We start from the raw sequence: 23,512 nt of genomic DNA, 5'->3' as shown, positions 1-23,512 counted from the left end.
TCGGTTAACTTTATTTATTTCAACGTCAGCGTTATTCCTTCATTTTATGAATTATTACTTTAACAAAAGAATTTAAATATCTAGCCACAATAACGAAATAATAAATTAAGATAAAATAACGATAGAATAAATTAAGTCCACTAGGGAGAAATAAAAATAATCTTTGACACTCATTTAAATTTAAGAAAAATCTATACTTAAATATATCACATTAAATTAATCTAAATTAATCTCTTTAGAAGCTTTATTCTTTTCCAATAATTAATCTCATATTTAAAAAGAAATATGAGATTTTCTTAAATCAAACAAGTGCTCAACTAAAAATAACTTTCCTTATTTTCGTAAAAGGTCATAGTGGTTGGCTTCTCCGGCTACGCAAACAAATGATTCACCGAGTTCTCAATTAACGTCCGCTCGTCTCTAATACTATGTATTTCTACGAAAAGTACTCTTTATATCAGTCAGATAAGAGAAACGCGTGTATGTTGCGCCTGTTAAAGACTTCTCAATTATCCGCTACGCCTCGGCAAAGTTTACCTCTGTTTACGCACGATGCGAAATGCCGCTCGATATGAATCCGTGCTCGCCAAGATTCTCCAAGGTCCACGAGACGCGATACGGCACTGCCCGCGACTGCTGGAGCACGTCATACGGTATCCTCGTCGCGTACTTTCCGAAGTGCGCAGAGCAGAGGGGAGAGACGCAAGATGCGTGACGTGCGTGCGAGGCGAGATCGCGGATGCGACCGCTTCGGCGCGCGACTCGCAATCTCGGCAACGCGCGCCGGTGTCGATCGGACTCGCGGTCACGAATCTGATAATAACGTGTTATCACACGTGATTTTGCCGTGAGACGAAAATCGCGATCGCGACGCGCGTTCACGTTTCTCTCCTTCGGAGCACGTTTTGCGCGTTGTGCACGACAGCGCGACTCGACAGGCGCGATGGATGGCTGTGCATACGTGCGCGTGTCGCGCATTCTCCTGTGTCATACTTACGTAAATCCAGCTGAATGAAACGCGCATCTGGCATTCCACTTGGCATTGCACTCGGTGGTCTAAGGTCGATTGCACGCGTCGCAGTTCTTTTTTCGCGTTCCGTTTAAAACGCGATCTCGTTCGATAGCTGTGCAACATCTTTGCTCCCAGTTTGATCAAGTGATATCGTTAATGGCTTTAATGGCCTCTCGACGACCTTTATCTCTCAGTTACAGCGCTGATAAAAACTTGATACCGCTAATAGCTCCACGACAGAATACAGATGACCAGATGTTAAATAACTCTTGGGATATCCTACACTGAGAGAGAATAAAGCAATACTGGCAGTTACATGTATGAAATTTAAATGATTGCAACTAATTTTTCAAAATAATAAATAGCATTGAATATAATAAAAATATAGTCACGCTAACGATATGTGTGAGTTATTAATTGACAGTTAAATAGCGACTCAATTATAATTACATAGTTATATATAGACTTCGTACAAATAGAATATGACATTACATTTTTTTCAGTTAGAAATATTAATATTAATAATTTATTTTAAAACCTTTAACCAGTTTTGTCCAAGAAATTTATTCAAACAATGAATTTAAATGAGTTCTCAGAGAATGTAATAATTTATTGTAAAAAATGTGATATGTTTGTTCATGTCGTAGTCTATTCTAAAATAATATATAAATGAAATATACAACGGTAAGTTGTATCTCATATTGGATATGCAAAGAGACGTGTCGTCAGAATAAATATGCGCGCATGGCTGGGTTAAAGTAACTTTTATTTACGATCAGTTTTTACTAGAGGCGCAATAAATCTCTTTATAATACACAGAAATAACGCAGGTCGACTTCACGCGCTTCGCTCTGGGTATCGGTGATAACCAAACGGGATTTTGCGATTAAGGGAACAAATCGCTTCGTCCGGGGGACATATATTTATTTCCTGAAATGCTAGGTAATTTATTCGCGAAATGTCGATCGAACGCACGATTGTTACATTACGTTAGATATTGGAGCAACAGGAATTAAGTTACATAATAGTAATAGAAATATACGATAAGCATTATGATCCACTTTTGCAGCTGGTAATTAATATTTAATTAGCGTTATTTTATAGATTATTAAGAACATTAATGTAAAGTTACATATTAATATACTTTTTGACTCGACAGATGACTGAGATAAATATTAGAATGATTATAGTCTACATTGAATATTGCTGTATTTTTAGGACAATATAGCTCTGTATCGTTGATCTTCGCAAGGAAATATAATATCAGATTTTCGAGCGGTTTATATCTGGCTTATCGAATAGTTGCTCCAAACTTTCCAAATTATATTCGCGTTATTATCATCGAGTGCGATTAATGGAATCATTATCGACACTTGCTGTGCGCTTTGGTTACCACCTGTTGACAGGAGTGCACAAGCCAAATGTCAAAATAGATCGCATTTTCGGCTCTAAAATAAAGATACAAATTCTATTATACACGTTCGCAGCATTCGGGATCATAGAAATCTATTAGCGTATTTACTACACGCATGCTCGCTCCGCACAGAAACAAACGCTCTCGATATCTCGATTAATTCACCGGAAACTTAATTGAAACTTAATTGAAACGGTCGAATCAATTGAATTTGAAAATTCACATTTGATATTCATTTGTTTTGATATTCATTCACATGTTGATATTCATTTGTTTTCTCGCCGTATAACGTGTCGAAATGTCGCAGGCAAGCAATGTCGAGCTCTTTTTCTCCCGTATTCTTCGTATTCTGAAAAGTAAGTCGGACATTTCCTTTTGCGCACTCCTGACCTACGGACTAAATCTAAGATAGTCTATAACACGGAAAAAGGACGAAGTTTTACTACCTCTACGTTCTCACATGATTTTGTTTTATGCAAGCGCACGGCGTATGCATCCAGTGCACGTGCCGCGTGTTCGTGCTGCGTAGTCGTAGATAGACGTTGGAGGCTAGTAAAACAAAGTGACCTAAGTAACAGGGTCCTCAAATCGTTTCGCGCGACATTACCGAAATGTTGGTGAAAACGCTCACTCGATGCGCATAAAATGATAAGAAAGAAAGAAACGCCACGATTGTCCGAAGCTGCTACGATGTAAAGTAGTTTCTTACGTAACTCGAGCCGATCGATTCGAATCGGGTTTGCCGACGAGAAATTTGCATACAACGCGTACTTGTGTTACCGTCAACGCGAACGAAGTTTGAGAACACCTGACCTAACGAACGCAACACCGATTATGATTATCATAGTAAGTACAACGAGTCTTCTTCTTCGTCTTCTTTTTTTTTTACAAGAGTTACTAGAATATCGAAGAAGGGGGGAGCAGAGCGAGAGACGAAGGGATGCGAGCCATCACACAATACGTCGTTCGGTATGAAAAGTTTAACGAAGCGGGGCGTTCGAGAAAGCACGGGAGAAAAATTATTCCGCGCGCATAAAGGATTAAGGGAAATTTTTCTCTCTCTCTCTCTCTCTCTCTCTCTCTCTCTCCGCGCGGAGTTCGCTCGGGGGAACTCGTCGCGGTGTGTGATTTCAATTGCAGACAGTAATGACTAGAATAAATGCAGCCCGGAAGTGGAGCGTCATCGATTCGCGGAGGCGCGACTCGAAGGAGCCCTCTTGTTGGATCAGCGAAATGCTACGTCTATTCACTTCATTTCTCTTGCGGCACGAATAAAGTTGCTAATCCGTACGCGGCTCACGCGTAACAAATAAATATAGCGGACGAAAACAAAACGCAATAACGATACCTGGCGAGAATGCTTCCTGCCGGTACCTTCCTGTTTTTCCGCGTGAAGAGGGAAAGATGGGCGAGGGAGGAAATATTTCATGAGAACGGACCGGGCTATCTGTCCTTGTTTATCTAAAATTAATTGACAAAATCATTGTAAACAGATCTTGATATTAATATACGAGTAAATTCAATCAAAATTTTCGAGAAAATTTGTTATTTATTATTAATCAATTTTTAATTGAATCGTGATTCGTATTTAGATTGAATTGATATAAAACATAAATGGTTTATTTAATGGCGCAATTTGTATCCATTATACGATTTAAAAGATGTATAAGTATTTTTACTTCAAATTCATTTTAGATAAAAGCGCTTCCGCCAAAGGCAACATTATTGCATTCGCTTCTACGAAACAAGAAGTAATTTAGCAACGCAGTGGCGAAATGCCAGTGGTGTAACTAGAAGAAGAAGGAATGTGCAAAGTTCAAGGAGCAAAGGGCGGAGGGGAGGAGAAAGTGGGGAAGAATAGAAGATCGATTAAATACTTAGTCAATTTTAATTATATCTATAATCGTAATTTTTGATTGATAAGGAACTTATACTATTTGCGCTTTGCTGAAAGTGTATACGTCTATACACACTCTATATAGGATTATTTGGATTAAGGGGAGACGGGGGAAGGGGGAGGGGACGGAGGAGCAATTAATGGCCCGAGTGCACTTAGTCACGCCACTGGCAACGGACGATTTTGAGATCGTGCTGGTTCAAGCTCGAGGTAGAGACAAAGTGGAAGGATCGAGTCGGGAGTGGCATTATTACGAGTTGTATAGTTCAATATCTCTCTGCATCAGCGATCGTTTGTGAGCGATCTACGCCTGTTCCGAGCGACGCCTCCGTCCGGGACCGCCGGCGTAGTTCGCCGCCGCGAGCCCCATCAGGTGTTTCGCAGCTTGGGAACCGCTGAAGCCACGATTGAGACCCAGATCCAATCCTCGTTTGGTACTGCGGACGTACGGATCGAAACGGTTTATCATGTTATCGGATTCATTTCGGACTCATTCATCCTAGAAAGGGCCTCGCGCCCCGAGAAACGCTTCGTTCCTTCGAGAGGCGTAGCAAAAAGCCAAGTAGCATTGTGGCTACGTTCGAAGAAGAAGTCAGACATTCGATTCCGTCGAACTTCTCTTCTCGGCTCTTGTGTCAATTGATTGGAACGAAGCTCTCTCTTCTATATACGAAATGTGTGCCGATGTAAAAAAGGACACGTACATTGAAAATCCATTATCGATATTTTTAAAATAAAGCCCTTCCTAAAATGAATGATCCATTTATAACTGGTGGAATTAAAGGCAAATAAGAGAGTCGCTGCGGGGAGAGTAGCGAACACGGAAGAAATAACAGCAGAAAAATAACACTTTGAATATACACCGTCCGAAGCATCTAGAGGAGGAACAAGTTTCAAAATTCGTTCCGAATATTTTCTGTCATATCAAAGTTTATTTTGAGGTCTAAATCTTATTGCTTAATGTCTTTAATAAGTTTTCTTAAAAATCAATCGCATCATCGACAAAAGCAATAAATATTACATATAAGCATAATTATGTTATAACAAAATTAATATCTTATGCCAAGCAGCATCTAATATAAATGACGTCAAGAAGATTATAATAATGCTTACTTTTCCATCTCAGGGCGGTTCATGGTGCGACTAAGACGAGAGAGTATCTCTAGGAACTCGTCTCGATCTATGTCGTCTTGCTGATCCCAATAACTTTCATGGCTGCGCAAAATCGAAATCGATTACTATAATTGTAAGATCCGTATGTAACAACAAGCATCGAATTTTGCGAGATAAGAAGTATAAATTTAATTTAAAAAAAAAAAAACAATTAAAATTTATGATATTCGTAAAATTTCTATTTTTTTTTTTTTTTTTTTTTTTCGTAAGGAAGGAATTCTAGAAATTGAAATAAATAACGTGCGAATAATAAAAATATGAACGAAATATAATATAGGAATGGCGTTAACGCCTGAAAAATATGCCTGAATGCAATTCGAAATTATCCGTCACGATTGTAGGAAACGTCGTTTAGCGAGTCACTTTCAGTTAGCACACAGGATGGTCTTTTCTATCGGCTGATGTGTCATTCAACGGGAACTGGGTTAAACTGTTCGAACAGATGCACTTCTGGTTCTCGTCCAATATATTCATTTAATTGTAAATACGCTCTCGGGGCAATTGCGATTTGCATTGATTCTATGGATTTATTTAAAAAATTTATTCCACATATATCGCTGGATTCGAGTGATAAAGCCAACGGCCCGCTAATTAAAAAGTTTACTCGTAGCGTTCGTCCTTTTCCAAAAATAAAAATAAATCCTTCTCGTATAATATAAATTATACAAGATTATTTGTAAATATAAATATTTTTTTCAAAAGGAGAAAAGAAAAGGAAAAAGCTCGCGAATATTTTATGCATAAAACTCGATGCATGGTATTTTATTAATTTTTTTTAATACTTCATTAATATTCATCAATGTGTTCCACGCTTTTTCGTTTTGACTTGTCGTCCATAAAATACTAAATTAATTAAAACTACTAAAATAAAATTTACCTATGCGGTATTGCGTCGGCTGTGAGACTCGAAGCTGCGACGATGACTACGAACGTCAGTAGCGTGCACAAGACGGTCATCTTGGGCTGCATCTGAAGCAATTCAATCGTATTTGCTCGTAATGATAATTTACACATTATATCATATAGACGCAATATTTTTGACTGAGGTGACTTAAGCACTCGGTATAATAAGTTCAGAACGATGACGTGCATTTATATATGAATCTCGCTGTATGCGAATCTCGTCCGGAGATTTGAATTCCTACATTGCTGCATACAGCCGGGCATCTCAGATTGCATCTAGCGTTAAAACACGGCAAATGAGATTAAGACGGGTAAATACAAAGCGACGTGTCCATACACACACACACACACACACACACACACACACACACACACACACACACACACACACACACACACACACACACACACACACACACACACACACACACACACACACACACACACACACACACACACACACACACACACACACACACACACGTGTCCCTTTGTAATACATAATCCTGTAATATTCACCGTCCCTTCGTTCTACTATTGGGCTCCAGCATCGTTTAATGGAAAATACGACGATGTCCAATGGATACGTTTCGCCGTGCATACATCTGCGGATTAAAGGGTGGCAAACCGCGGGAGAGAAACGTTCCTGATTGCGAACAATCTCGTCTACCACCTTATACACTACCGCAACCGGGTTGAGCAGCAAACAGCTGTCTCGAAATGCACGTGGTATTCTAATTCGGCGGAGCAAAATTCAAGCATGAGTTTTGCGCGAATATGCAATAATTGTGGCGGTGACTGACAAAAGAGCACGCAAGTGAAATGCCACGTGAAAATTATTTGAAGTTTTTACTTGAGACAACTGCAGCTTTATCAATAGTTATTTACATGTTTCTATATTTCGATAAGATAGAATAGGAAATGGATAAGATAGAAAGTGGTAATATCACATATTTTATCAAAACTATGCTTTATTTTTTCTCTCAGCCATCGTTCGATTTTTAGTTTAAAATATTTGTTTCATAAACCTGAAACTAGTGTTACGAGTTACCAAATAACTGCCGCAAAGATTGGCTATTAGAGAGGCAATTTCTATCTCAAAGAAAGCTCATCCGTACGGGTTTCGAGAATGAGATTCGCAAATTTCGCGTCGCAATTAATTCGACAAGTGCGGTTAAGCGATCAGCTGTTGTCTTACATTTATCTGTGCAACGTGAATATTGTTTCCGAAACCGCCGTGGGCGGCTCGTATCTTTCCAAGTATCTTTCAAGACGTGGAAAGTTCGCCGTTAAATGAAACGCCAAGTAACGTGAAAAGGGAGTGAGACCGCGGAGGTGGTTGAAAGCGCGAGAGACGAAACAATGGCCCCTCCGGAATATGGAGAAAAGTTGGCGCGTTTCTCGGTTAACAAACTATTCAACTCGCGACCCATGAAGAACGTCCGCTATTCGATGATAACGTATATGGGTGAAGGCAGCTTTCTCGTTCTGCAGTTTAACAGCGCGCCCCCCTCAACGTAGCGGCTAACGTTGCAGCGGAGGCTTTGGAATTGCCGCATGAGCTCCAAGTGGAATCTTTAGTCTAATGACGCGGAATATCTGTAATAATATTTTACACTGGTTGATTATCAGCGACGGAAGACTTAGGCGAGATTTAAGAGAATCGAATACGAGTTGAAGAATACGAGTTGGTAACTAATGCATAAATTTAATTTTGTGAGAGACTTTGAATAATATAAATATATTTGTAATATACTTAAATATATTGCTTTAATATTAACTATATTAAAGCAGTTCCGTACGGTATAACGTCTTTAAATCCGCTAAACCAAACCTGATTTGTAGTCGTTAAGAAATTATATCTGTAGTTTCTATTCTGTCTTCTTTATCTCTACGGATTTTTGCAGGTCGCTTTTTTTTTCTCTTTTTGGAGTTTATTCAATCAGCATTTTATTGCGGTATAATTACAACTCTCTCTTTGAATAGTGCCTTATGGTATAGGTGGATAATTGGATTCGCAGTTCGAAATAATTGATGGCCACAGGCTGGTGTTCTATATATATCCATGTATTTATTTTCGCCCGTGAAAGATCACACGTTTATGATTCTGTGTCATGGAACGCTATATTTCTTTTTCACAATACCAAATTCGAGTTATTATATTACACATTTTAATTACCTATTACAATAAAGTACATAAATAAAATGCGAAATTCATAATTTTTATTTTCTTTTTAAATTTGTTTTGTTTAATATTTTGCATAAAACATTTATTAAAATTTATAGATAGAAATATAAATAATCTCTATATATTAAATTAATATTTTTAATAATAGTAATAATTTTATATACACATATCCTCGTACATGCGCACATACACACACACACACACACACACACACACACACACACACACACACACACACACACACACACACACACACACACATAAAATCATTTGAGAAGCTTTTGAAAGCTGCTCTTGTTTGTCCACTGGCAACATAAATCTCTATATTTCTCGAACTATATGGTTTTTCAAGTCATTCCCACTCGTAATGTCTATTAAATGGTCCATTATCACTTTCACGGTTTAATTCCATATCTATAACATTGAAAGTAAACAAAAGACAAGAAGACATATAGAGTTAACGTTCCGAGAATACGTAAAGTTCGCGTTTAATTTTCCCCGGTCGCCATTAATGCGGATTAGACGACTCTGGCGCCGTCGTCTTCGCTTTACTGTGCCCGGAAGAAGCCGCTATAAATCTACGTCATTTCGTCGAATTTATCGCATCCCCGACTTACTTAAGCATAACCCTTCGCCGAACGAGGTGGGCGGGATAAATCAAATCATATCTAGAAAAAAAAGGAGGGAAAACCATGTGGCAACGTAAGGTTATGCTAAGAATACCGCCGCGGTTAACGTCGTTAGTCCGCGATGTAAAAATTTATTTTCCTAGAAAATACGTTCCCGATAATTGTCCCCGGTAGTGCCGTCGTAACCGCGGTGAATCTAATAATGCGATAATCGAGTTTCGATCCAGAAAACTGTAGCTGTGTCGATCGTTTAGCCTCGCGGTCCCCATGGTCTCTCTCTCTCTTACCTCCGTCTTTACGGGGCTGAAGAGCTTTTACTTTCCGTTTGTCTACGGAGCAAAGTGGCCACACGCCGAAAAATATTTGCTCGCCCTTAAGAATGATATGAATCAATCTCGATGTATATCTCTCATAAATATCATAAAATTACAAAGAGATACCGAGAGACGTGTTTCTTTACTAATTGGATTTTCATTAGCAAAAACTCAATCTTGTTATTCTTTTCGCCGTTCTTTCTCTTTATTACTTTTTTTTTATTTATAACAACGTTATATAATATATATTAGAAGCTGTCTCGTTATGATATAACAAATAAAAAAAATATTGTTTCTCAAGTAATGAGGCAATAATAGAGAAAAAAAAAGGAATCTCGATTCCACGAAATGTGACTGCGCAATTATATCACAATTCAATTATCTCATTTTTTTAATTTATCATTTTGCATTAATTTCAAGTTATTAAATGTTCATTTCTCGGCTATGAAATATGTGCCGTGGTAACAGGAATGAATTTTATATTCAGCTACGAAAATATTCTACTTTCTTAGGTGGATTCTATTGTTCTCGATTGTGTTTGTTTGACAAACGATATTGACACCGATAATCAACGATTCCTTCTTTATTATATCGTATGTGATCGTGGCGAATGACAAAATCCACGCACGCATGATGATAAGAGCTACGCATGATTAAATCCGAATGAACGCCAATCGCTTATCGCAAACATTATTCCAGGCGATATTTATAGAATTCTGAGCGATATTGGACAGTTTCAGCTGATCATATGAAAGCTAATGTGCAGTCACTTTGGAACGCCATCTCGTATGATTATAGTTTAATTATAAATTAAATAAAAAATCTTTCATAATACACATTTGTCTTTTACCTGCAAGTCAATCATATTTTTACATTTTTTTTTTTAGAAACACGAATTATTTCAATTTATATTGCTTCTGTACAATTTATCATCAGTATCATAAAATACGCTTCAAGAAAAAAATATTTTTAATTTAAATTTAAAAAAAAAAACGATAAAAAATATTTTACTTGTAATCTGCGAAACTTAATGAAATTTCCTTCAAAAAAGCTATGGGAAAAGTCGCGCCGTTAGCAGATCCGAGACGGAAACTTTCGCCGATGCATGCGTCAGCTGTGTCTTTTTCAATGAAATGTTTCCATACGCGCGATAAAGTGGCAACTAATGCAACCGAGGCCGATTCCGCAATACATTGTCCGTTGTCGCAACTTTGCCGACATTGTAGATGCATTTAAATGCATTCTGCAGTTATCGCGACGGTGTATCGCGCGCGCGGTGCATTTACCCTGTATTCGCCATCCAGGAATACGAAAATAAAACAGAGACGCGATTTACGAGACAATGGGATGACGCACAATATGAAAGCCCCGTTGTCGCCGGCGGACATGGTTAATCTCGCAAAAATTGAGCTGTAAGAGCATTAGCGCAAGCCAATACGACGGCAGATTGCGACCGTTTGATCAGCTCGTCTCGCCAAAGAATTATAATCTCAAAACGCGTTTTTCGACGTAAATGATACTCTTATGTAGAGTAATCTCAGAGTAATTGCTCTCTTCCCATCGAGTTCCTATCGATAGATATACCCTCATAGAAATATCAGGCATTATTTAACGCGCTAAAAATTATGAAATTATTTTGCTATTTCAACAAAATAAAATTGCAGTAAAATTCCCTCAGTTATTTACCAAGCTCGAAATTGCCGGAAAAGAAAAATAGCATCATGGAATTCTGTAACTATAAACAAACATACGTGATAATTCCCTAAGAGAAATCTATAGATTTCTCGAGTAAATATGGAACGACAAATCAAACCATAACTCATATTTTTCGACGAAATAAAACGCAGTAATAGGTCGGCATTCTATCTTCCCTTCGTATTAATACTTTGTAATATTAATACTTCATATTATAAGAATAATTACAATATAATACTGGGATATGTAAATTGACTTAATGAACCAATCGTCCGGATTAATTATAATATCAAGAGAATAATATTGCCCTATGTATGTATATAATGCATCATATTATACGCATTTATCATTTCTATTATGCGAAGCTTTGATGTGATCATTTACGCAAAGTGATATGCCGTTGTATTTTAAAGATTCAAATCGGTCCGACAAATGCGCGAATTAACGACCTAACAAAGTACTAGCTATATTAAATGTCCGCGCGTTATTATTGTTGATTGTACAATCATGTTGCCATTTCTCTCTCTCTCTCTCTCTCTCTCTCTCTCTCTGGACGTGGGATCCAGTGGCCGGATAACGAATCTCATTAGCATAATCGCTCTTGTGGACCGACGAATAAATACACACGACGCTCTGACACATCTTTGGCTTTCACTGTCGTGGTGATCGCAATCAAATTCAAGTTAATTTTTCCAACCGTGCGATTAATTTTTGCAAAATTACCTCTTTTAGATTCATTTTAAATTCGTAGAATTTATATCATTAAATCGAGATTCTCTCGTATTTTTTGTACGCAAACCTCCGTGATTTCCGCACCCACGGATGATACGTTACGCGTTACGTGTCTCTCGCTGATTCACGTACGTCATCGGGAAATAAATTAAATTCTCGACGCGAGTCTCGCAAGATCGTAAGAATGGACACGAGACGGATCTGTCGTCTTTCTTCGGGCTTCTCCGATAACGAGTTTACCGTTGATTTTACGAGCGGGTGAACGGTCAATACACGACCACGCATTGCGAGCGGGCAATGCATGGAGACTTTATGGGGGAATATTTGCCTGATCGGAGAGACGTTATCTCTAGGAAAAATTCTGAGAGAAATGCGTTGCAACGCCTCGATATCCCATTCTGGCCGCGTTTACGGCTTATCTCGATTTTATGGGATTATCATGGTTAATGAAGTAGTCTTAACCCTGGCATATGTGTACATATTTTTGCCTCGACGGTAACGCGCGGGATTTAGAAGATACGCGGGATTTGCGGAAGTTATTTGAATTTCTAGGAAACGTAAACTGTTTAAAGAGTCACATCTCGTAACACGCACCCAAATTGGAGAAATTTTAGCACACACATGTTCTTCTTGCTCTTTGAAATTGACGCTCTTAAGTCACGATTAGTATTTCACGGACTTGCTCAACTGACTCAGTACTGATTCAGCCGCACGATTTGGCCGCATTACGCAATTGCGTTTGCGAAGTGTGATAAGCGCGCTAAAGCGATAACGGGAATTTATTGCCGAGTTGCTGTAACTCTCTAACACCCTTTAATAATAATAGGGCATTCTGCCGACATTATATTAAGATTTTATAAATGTACCTACCGCTATCCGCTATATGGAATTGGTACAGCTGTAGCGATTTCCGTAAATAATAGATCAGCTTTTCCAAAAACCACCGTCTGAATTAATCAACTATTCATATCAACTATTTATATGAGGGAGTTATTTCGTTTGATGAATCGGATTCATCGTTCTCGCTCTTTTCCAGCGTGATATAAAAATTTCCCGAGTCATCCCGACAAAAAGGTTCGCAAGAAGTATTCTTCGCCCGGAAATATTTTCCACAGCCGATCGTGAATCTCTGTTTCCATTACTGTACCTTCCATTCAAGTTAATGACCGCACACTTTTAACATTTTGACGGCGCAATAAAATTATACCCCTCATTCCTAACTTTCTTGAGTTAATCGTTATAAAGCAATTTATATGGGGGTCATAGGCGTATTCACGGAAAAGGTTTGGGGATTCAAAATTAAAGTTATAATTTTGAAATAATTCCCACCCTCGAAATTAAAAAAAAAAAAATTAAAGTTATTGCTTAAAAATATTTCTCCCACCCGAATATATATAAACTGAAATTAAAATTTTATTAACCTTTTAAAGATTTTTTTTTTTAAAGAAACAAAGATAAGAATAGCATTCTTGTGAACACAAATTTCTAATCTTCGCTTAGAACATTCAATATAAGTCTTATCGGAAGTTTATCAGACTTTAATGGAAAAGTGAATGAGATAATTAAAATAGCAGATGTAATTAAAGGCTGTACTTCATTTGTCTCTTCCGTCTTTTCGTCTGTCCTTAACATCTAGAATTCTATCTTCAATCAGTGAAGTCTATTCTCACGAGGTACGGTCCATCGTACACGTGACACGTGCTTAAACGGCAGTACGTGCTGTGTTCCCGAGCTTAATTTCGACACAGTTCTGTCTCGACGAAAGAACATTTCAAAACTTTGTAATTCGAGATACCGACATCTGACTTCTTATTGTTACGATATCCACGCGGAAGTAACTTCCTGCTCGATACACGATTTACACGACGGTACATGAATCTTAAGAATGCTTGACTTCGTGCTCCACTTAGGGAGGTAAACTTGGGGAAACACTCGAAGATTCAGTGCACGTCCGATAACCAAGCACTGTTTCTCCTCTCGAGAATCGCAAATATTATTTCAAAAAATTTACGTAGGTGGCTTGGAGATTCTCTTTTGACCTTCTCGGTGCACGCCCGGTTATTTTTGATCTTTCGTACGATATTTGCATTTGCATTAGAAAAGATATTATTCTGGGAGATAGTTCAAATGTGCGTGGCAAGAAGAGTACTTACTTGAAATAAAGTTTCGTTGTTCATCGTTAAAAGAAGAAAAGTTAAGAATAATTATATAGAGATAAATATAATAGAGATTATATAAAGAGTATACGATATTTTACATATTAAATATTCAAGAAATGGGAGAAAAAAAAGGAAAGGTACACGACGACAAAATTCCTTGAAAGATTGCGAGATTAAAAGATCCATGTAAACTTGTTAACCCGAGACCCGTAATGCATTTCATGCACGCATGCGGCAGCGAAATTCCACAACGTGGTGGAATTTCGTCAGCCCTTCGCTTTGCTAGTGTCGCGGATGAAGCGCGAGCTTTGTTTCAGAAAAGTCCTTTTTCCTCCCGCTCGTCATTGTTGCCATTGTTATCGTGGTTGTCTATCCGCGGTTTCGGTCGCTTTGAGAAATTTGCACGGCGCGAACGACGAGCGAGTGTCCGCCGCGATATCGCTAAAATAAAATTTCGCTGTACGCGCGAAAAACTCAATAAAAAATCATAGCAAATCAAAGCAAATGAAAAGCTTTTCAGACGAAAAGATTTTTCGATCGTTTATTTGAAGCGTAACGTAACGATACTAAACTAAATTAAAAGAAAAGTGATTTTCAATTACTTTTATATATAAAGAATATATATAAAGAATCACATTTTACCTTGATGAATATTATACTTGATGATTTGTTATAGTGACCTCGATTTCTAATTAGACATAAAGTAAATTTCACGATAGACAGAGGGCGAATCAGCAAAATGAACGCATGACTTAGTCGAGTTCTCATCGCGGATGTCCTTCTCGGAATGATGTATCGTCCTCCCGACGTTTATATATTAGCCGTCGCTCGTACATGACGGTTGATCGAAATCCATCGCTGGAAGATCCATCGCGCGCAAATTAAATTAATTCATCATGATGGTTAATCATGAGAAAACTTCGACAGCTAATTAAACAATCCTCGTTTTGCAGTGACGACAGTTTTAAGAGACGTCAACGTAAGAATTAATATCGTTTCGATGCCGAAGGCTAAATTAATCATCGGGCGATTAAATTATCAAATTATAAAAAGATCTTCCATTTTTAATTCGAATAAACGAATTATTCGGATGCTAGACGAGAATCGTTTATGAGAAGAGTTAATTACAATACAAATAACTGTCCTTACATTATTTCCGTCGCGTATAAAACAAATTTGACCGGCCAAAGTGATAACGTTATTACGTCACGATAAAGCTAAAGCTTGCATGAGAAAATTACCATTCTCGGTGTAATCTTGCGGTGATCTAACTTTAAGCGCTCGAGGGATTTGGCATACTGAATGTATATATGGTGCGCGCAGATGTGAACGTAAAGCCGAGTATGGCGTATACCGTGATATGTACACAATTTTACGGGTTTTATAACAAAATTGCGAGCTCCTGGATCGGACCGTAGGATTGGTCCCATCGGAGCTGTCGGTGCTAGATGTAGCTAACGACTTTTTAAGTAAACACAGAATTGATTCGGCTGAATTCAGTATTCAGGTTTGAAAATAAATAAATAAACGGCACGTACGTTTTGTCATCTGAACTGTATATAAGAAACGAAACAATTCCAATACCAAACACAATTTTTCTAGAAATTTAGTTTTTATTATACGCATACGTCACGATTTTGTTTTATCACGTATTGTTTACTTCGTGTTTTGAGACAGGTGAAAGAGAATCCTTTGAAAAATGAAATACATCGACTGTATGTATATCTTGGTTTGCAAGCGCATACATCCATATCAGGATTTAGTAATGCATTTTTAATACGTTGTACGTTGGTGTGGCATGTGGCGGTTACATGAAAAATTCCATCGGTTGAAATCTCCTCAAGAATGTAATAAAAATGATTTATTCGCTATGTTTGTCTAAGATATATCCGTGATATATCCGTAGCTTATTCGAAGATATTTTTCGCGTTTGTTCCTTTTCATAATGTTTTACAGTTTTAGATTTTAATTAATTATAAGTATAAAGTGCGTTACAGTTTGCAAAATTGTTGATCGTGCCACAGAATTTGCTTTCCGCATGTTCAATCATACTTAATTATCCAATTTTCCTTTCCGCTCCGTAATTACGGTAGCACGCAATTTCAAACATTTCCGTAATCATTACCGTCAGTGGCGGCATTACCATTTTATTAATGCTGATAAACAAGACTTTATCCGCAATCATTTATCGCATTGGAATCGCGCCTTTACTTAACAAAAAAAAAAAAAAAGCGATCTCGGTGCCGATAATTGGATGAATTCGCGTATTAATTTCGAAATATATTAAAAATTGAACATCTATTAAATCTGATCGTGATAATATATTCGTTTATATTGTACTGTTATGTTTATTTAACGACCCTTTTGTCGATTATTTTGCCATACAAAACAAAACAAGAAATATTAACAGCACTATGAAAGCAATTAATTTATTTCTCTGTATTGGATTGTAACTTTTACGTTACGGACACATGTGCGCTTTTTTGTAAAAATGATCAAAAGCCATTGTAACACAAAAGCCATTGAATTGCGAGTATATTTGTTCTCGTAGAAATAAACCGAATGTGCCAGGCCCGTTATTTTTCACCGTACGCGTAAGCCTCGGCTTTCACCGCTTCGAACCTCTATTATTAAGAGGCTGCCGTATCTTTTCGATCAAGAAGACAAACTAGTCTCTGTGTTTATTTTATGGAAACAATATCTCGATAGTGTTTTTCTTGGGAAGATGACGTATTTCGGCAACTTTGACTCTCATGTCCCGAAAACTCTTGTCGCGTCACGTGACATTATGTTTTATAGAATGTTCACTTTATGGCAACAGTTTTCATTTATTAGAGGCCCCCACAAAAATTTTTTTTCCGTAACTTTAATGAAAAAGTTTACGATTTATTTTAATTTGCAAATTAATTACAGGGGTATGAAAATATCGCGGGGATATTTAATAAAATTTGCATTGAGGAGAAATTATAATGTTTATAATGTTTATAATGAAAAAAATTTATAGACAAAGGCGCGTGAGGCAATTCGAGAAATGATAGGCACCGGCGATGGTTGCAGGAGAAACATCGTCGCCATTAAATCGGTTATGTTCTCGGCTCTTACCGAGGTTACCTCGGGTCTTACCCTGCCGTTTCGCGCTAATATTAAAAGCTACTACTTTTCAGTCCATTGGAATTTCTACGATCGCAATAAAAGACAGCCGAGTTTACCTATAAATCAATGATACTCCGTGCCAGGTGGCTTGCGCTCCAAATGCTTAGCTCTCGCGAGAATTTTCGTTATGGTAAAGCTAGTTTGCCTGCATCTGACTGCACAAGTAGTTAAAGGAGTTAGTCCGATGTAAAGATCCGAGTATGAGAAACTATTTAAAAACTTCTTTTCTTTTAATGTTCAATTATTGCTGGCACATTGGAAAATAAAATTATCATAATAATCCACTTATTTATTAAACAATGACCGTTTCCTTTTGCACACTTGCAGATTTATAAAATAATCGATTATAACTTTCTATTACATTCCGTTTTACTAATAAATAATTTTTATTTTAATTTTTTTTTTTCCTTTGTCATCTAACATCAAATAAAAACGTTATTAATTCACATGTGAAAGAATATATAAAATTTTAATTGTAATTAAAACGAAAATGTTGCCGTGAGCTTTTCATCGATTTCATAGAATTCGTTGACGAATATTTTCCCAAAGTTCCTCATATAAAGTACATCCCGTCCCATAATGTCGCTCGGAAAAGCGCGGCGCGGAAAATTAAATTAACGTATTTTGTAAATCAACGACACTCTATGCCGCGCTTATTTAAACGCGCATGAGCGCGTTTAAAATTGTGCAAATTTTGAAATGAATATGGAATACATATTTTCCCTGTGTATATGCACAGACACCGGGAGGGTAAATACTTTAAACAGTTTATCACCGACGAGAGATGTATCGCGCTCGTAGGGAGATATATATCCTCTCGCCCGCTTTCATATCGTCGAGCGTGAAAGTTAAAACGTGTTCCGGTTACAGGTAGAACTTGCTACCATCAAGAGTCCATTCATACCAAACTCACGGAGGTATCGTTGCAAAATGACATTACTCGCCGCGTCCTGTCGCGCGTTCTGTATGCAGAGCGCAATTTGCTTTCCGACAGTTTATACAAATGCCGCTATTCCAAAAGAGCATCATCTCGTTCGAACATAAGAATAGAAACGACTGGCGCGTCCACTACATCATTCCATATCCCGCTTACTAACCACATTTAACACATATTTTAAGAACATATTTCCATTTTCCATTTATTTAAATTGCATTTATTATCCTCTTGATATTATTACTTTTAACGATAAATCTTTTTTTCACTGAAACATTCCATTATTTGTACTTTTAATGATCTTTTTCTGTAATAATAATTTTTCTCTTCTCTCTCTCTTCCTTTTTTCTCATATTTCATATTTCAGTTATTAAAATAATACGGAAATTGTATTAAAATCAATAAGTAATTAAAATCATAAAAAAATATATTTACCGAAAGACATATCGTCATTTTTACCTGTAAAAAGCAATTAACTGTAAGCTGGCTTTTTCATTTCTCATTAGTTAAACGTCAGCAAAAGTGTGCTGAGACGACACTGTTTTTTTACCGCTAATCCTGGAGCCAATCCTTTCGTTCAACAATTTCCTGGCGGCGCGGCCCGGCGCCGTAACACTCCGAGCGCGCCGTTGACCATCGTCGTTAATCGTTTCGTAAATACAGCGAACAGTCTCTATCTAAAGTCAATCGTAAAATATTTACTCACATCGCCGCGCGCGAACCATTGTGCGTAAATATTTGATCATCGATTATAACAGTTATCGCTGTAAAATTTGACTTTTCGGTTTCATCTTCCACCACAAGCTCATCTTCTCTTTCGATTTTATTTTCATTTAGTTACTCTAATTAATAGATATATAATAATACTGTTAAATATTATATACATTATATATATTAAAAATATTATAAATGGATCGATATACGATTTAAGGATATAAAGGAAACCTTTTTTTTAAACGATGTGAGTGTATGTGCCTGTGTCTCGGTGCGTATTTGTATATTGTTTATTAATATTCTCAAGTTGAAAAAACTTCTCAAGTTCAAAAAATTTTTCGTATCTGTAGAAAATCTCTTGAAAAATTTAGATTTTTCTCGAAATAAAAAAAGATTATAGAAATGCAAAGTATGAAATGCGTTAAACGGTTAATTGATTTGCACCGAATAGCTCAAGCTTTCAGAAGACAAAATAGCAAAATTTTTCTATTTCTTTCTCTTATCGCCGATGAAACGATTTTTCAATTGGCGGAAGGAACATTAATGCTTTTCGTATCACGTACTCGTAAAAAGTTTCGGATGAAAACGCGTAAAGTTGCGTACCAACAAGTTTTTATTGGAAATACGCATGAAAATACGCATTTTCGTACGAATCTGTTTTCACTTTTACAAAATTAAATCGATGAATTTGTAAATAAATGTACTTAAATATAAATGAATTTATAAATTATTTTTCCATTCCAAATAATTTTTTCAATTATTCACTGGCAGGTTGCTTGTTAAAAAGCTTGCTGTTTTCAGTGTGGCTATTTTTTAAACTCGTAATTCTACGACTCAAGCAGATTTTGATTGATTAATTGGCCTTATTAATCGATCGTAACAATTGAAGAGGAAATAGCGAGGATCCGCATCGCAGAATAATCCTGCCACGCATGTAATTCCACGCTCGCTCGCAATTACGTCCGGTGGCTGTAATTAGATATTAATCGATTGCAAATTATGATAATGCATTCGCTGCGGTTTTGTGTTTTGTGTCGAAATATGCGTCGGTTTTTCTTTTCGCCTGCTGGCAATAGCATTCCGGGAATCACGATTGGTTATTGCGGTGCACGCGCCTCATTAGGTGCTTTATCTGTCAACAATTAATCCTTTTGCTGTTACAAGCTACGCGTGTTGCGTGCCCTTTCGACCGCGATCACGCTTCGTTATGGGGATGGAATGACCGTTGGTGACGATGGATATTTTGCGGCGAAAATGCGCGCCGTCTATACTCGTCTAGCTTGAATTTTATGCGTTAATATAAAGTGCCAACATACGCTATTCGGAATTTTGTGATAAGAATTTTCTTCATGAATTTTAAATTTTAAATTACTTCTTTCTTTAGGAAATTTCATGGAAGGTCTGGCAACTTGGAAATTTATATAAATTATTTAAAATTTTGTATTAAATGATAATAAAATTTTCCGATAAATTTTTATCTCCCTAAAGGGAAAAAGTCTATTTAAGTTTTAGGAACAAATAATAAACTTTTATTATTAATTATTATTTATGCATTATTAATCATGCATTATTATAATGATGCAATTTATAAAAACTCCTTATGGATTGGTTTGGCTACTTGATACTTTAATTAAAATGAGTCTTTTCTTCTCATATCATCTCATTTCATTTTTTCGACCAGCACCCGAGGGCTTTTAGATAAACAATTCCTTACATTTCAACGGATTTATAAGACTAACTTTTTAGAATTCCGTGCGAACCATCACATGATGTTTATTTAACCTAAATAATTTCTTCGTGAAATCTTTATTTTGCATCTTGCTCCATTACTTTTGTATATTACTCAGAAGTATTTTTCTCCTCGCGTATCAAGAGTAGCAATCAATATATTTTCTTTTTTTCTCTCTTTTCGCGAGATATATTTTTTTATTTGTCATTATAAGACAAAGTGTTTATTTCTTATTGCTAACAAAGCAAACAATATTCTCTTCAAATTAATAAAAGAATAATATAATGTTTTCTTTAATCGATATCAATATTATTTTGTTTGTATTTGAAACCATCTATATGACAATTATTATATTTTATAAAATATCTCACTTTATTTTTGTAAAATTTTATTTAAATTCTGCATTCTTTAACAAAAACATGTATCAATTTTCCTCTATGCGCATCGGATAGAGTTTGCTTAATGTCAATTTCAAAAGTAATAATATACTCGCAAATTATACAATTTATACTGCAAAACGCACAGAAATTCTCCAAATAATATGCAATAATGTTTCCCGACTGACAAACAGTCAGTACGGGAAGTTATTAATGTCCGATGTAGCGCAGAGACTTACTACTGTCTGTTGTAGTGCAGGGTTTTACTACTGAGGGAGATGCAGCGCTAGAATTTACTACTGTATAATCGCAAGTGCAAAGTTACTTCTCTAACTATAGAGTATGTAGCATTATGCGAATGTAACTTATCATCCGATTTGAAAGATTGCTATTGCCAATAGTGTATTGTTGCGGAACTAATTTTAGGTACCTTTTTTAACTCCACAAACTAAATCTTGACTAAAATAAATTTAAAATTAAAAAAAGAGATGAGATTTTATTATCTATTTCAATTTTTACAAAGATATATTAGAATCATATTTTATATATTTATTTTTAAAGAGAAAGATAAATTATTTTCTGCAACTATCAGATTTTCGATCGTTCTTAATTAAAAAATTATTGACTCTTCAAGTCAATATTTTTATTTTATAAAAAATTTTTTAGTTTATAAAAAATTTTCACAAGATTTTGATTTTTTCCACAAGAAAATAGATTTTTTTGTAAAAAATCTATCTGCGACATGTAAACATCTGTAACTTAAGGATTTTCTAAAATGCCGAGAAAATTATCACGCAAATTGGAAAAATGGACACCTACCTTTTCGCTGATTGACGTCAGCTAGCTGACAGAAGCAGGCCTGCCGAAGAAAATCTACGGGGATGGTGGTGTGTCGTCCAGCGACGGTTGATACAGCTCTGCGAAGGCGAACTGTCCGCCGCGCGTTTATATAAGCCCGCGCGACTTTGCGACTCTCGCACCCCCTCACACCCCATGCACGTCCCCACCTACGGGGGTTGGTTCCCACCCCGCCGTCGGTTCGCCGCCAAAGCATTCTCGTCCAATCAAACGTACCCGTATACCTCGGTCACAGCGTTCCTGCCTCTGTCCCCGACGACGGCGGACACCTACGATCTTGTGCGAACACGAATCTCACCACTGGCGACGAGGCTATCGCTGGGATTTCTGAATATAGGTGTATTCCACAGGTGCTTGCCCCTGAAAACTTTCGCGCGAGGAGGATCCATCGTTCCTTGATGGATTATCAACGCTGACTGGTAGCAGATTCGAAAAAGCGCCGATGGAACGTCAAATGGATCCCATTGTGCAGCCGATTTTTGTCGCAATCCGCATTATGTCCGACGAACTGAAAATACCTACTCGATATTTCTCGTTCACAGGAGAGAGAAGCCGCGACGTATACAACGACAGCGGTGATACGTAATTTATCATTATATTTTCCAAATGCGGCTCTCTGACCTAACATTTTTTTCTTTTTTAATATTTTTGGATAATTACACGCTTTCGATCATTTGGAATTTGTTCTGCAAAATAATAATTCTAACGTCAGAACGCACGCACGCAATTCAAAATCGACGATTACGGCGAGGCACGGGCTTTCATCTACGGTAGAACGGTTAAATCGCGATTTCGAATTTCAATCGTTTGCCTTTGAATATCTCTAAGTGATATTAGTTTTAGAGGTCGCTTTAGAAATAGGATACCAGAAATGCAAATCAATCGAAATGCAAGCCAAAATGCGGCTCTTCCTCTCTGATCCGCTCGCGTCTGTTATCGCATCGTAGGTTCCGGCTGGCCACGCAAAATATGTCTGATTTATGCATGTAACTTGCTGCCCGCGCATCGATATGTGACGAATTCGATATGTCGGCGATCGTCGAAAGCCGGGCGGATTGCGTCACGCGTGTTCGCAGCCGAATTCGAAATTATTCCAAATCGTTTAGCAACGCGTTACGCAGTCGCGTAAGAAAATGACGGTAAAATTAGGCGAGTCACTAGACAAACGCTTCGCTTAGAAGACGAACGCGAGAAGAAAAAAGTGGATGGAAACGAAAGCGGGTTAAGAGAAAAATATCAAGCCACCAGTCATTAGTCACGTTCGAGCCATCAATTTTCGATATAAAACTCGAGCCGTTCGAATTTCTGTCTCTGACTAATACCGACGCAAACGTTTGCGAACGTTCGGAAACAAAATCTATATCAATCTACTGAGTCTAGCGCGCGTCATACATTTCAATTCGCAATGAATCTCCGATGTATATTTTTTTGCGATTTAACGCGATGTATATTTTTTGACTACGGAACGCCGAGTTAGTCGTTTACTATGAGATAGGAGCGATTTGTACTAATGGCTAATACAATTTGAATCGCTCGTCTGTCATTTGCATACTGATGACCACAACGATATATTCAATTTCATTTGCACACTGATGATGGCGGTAATATGTATTCAATTTCCCAGCCGCCAC

At 37.1% G+C, this 23,512-nt stretch overlaps 1 protein-coding gene across 1 annotated transcript; it reads right to left on the bottom strand.

Annotated features, from left to right (window-relative positions):
- Positions 1-1,761: 1,761 nt before the first annotated feature.
- On the bottom strand, positions 1,762-22,002 carry Dh31 (diuretic hormone class 2). The gene is made up of 4 exons (XM_011636778.2): positions 21,843-22,002; positions 6,374-6,465; positions 5,437-5,538; positions 1,762-4,760 (listed from the first exon to the last, which is right to left on the bottom strand). Exons 2-4 carry the CDS (start codon positions 6,463-6,465, stop codon positions 4,628-4,630), a joined length of 327 nt encoding a protein of 108 aa, XP_011635080.1. The 5' UTR covers positions 21,843-22,002; the 3' UTR covers positions 1,762-4,627.
- Between the last annotated feature and the right edge of the window lie 1,510 nt (positions 22,003-23,512).

This window comes from Pogonomyrmex barbatus, unplaced genomic scaffold, assembly GCF_055798465.1.
Source record: "Pogonomyrmex barbatus isolate J1 unplaced genomic scaffold, ASM5579846v1 scaffold11, whole genome shotgun sequence".
NCBI classification, from domain to species: Eukaryota; Metazoa; Arthropoda; class Insecta; order Hymenoptera; family Formicidae; genus Pogonomyrmex; species Pogonomyrmex barbatus.
Note: the sequence above shows the minus strand (reverse complement) of the source record. Positions and strands in the feature narration are given on the sequence as shown.

Excerpts from the sequence above, each read along its gene's own strand:
- Dh31 (XM_011636778.2), bottom strand. The coding sequence starts at position 6,465 with ATGCAGCCCAAGATGACCGTCTTGTGCACGCTACTGACGTTCGTAGTC. Across the intron at positions 5,539-6,373 it reads GCCGACGCAATACCGCATAG|CCATGAAAGTTATTGGGATC; the intron begins GTAAATTTTATT and ends GATTTTGCGCAG. Across the intron at positions 4,761-5,436 it reads AACCGCCCTGAGATGGAAAA|TACCAAACGAGGATTGGATC; the intron begins GTAAGCATTATT and ends GTACGTCCGCAG.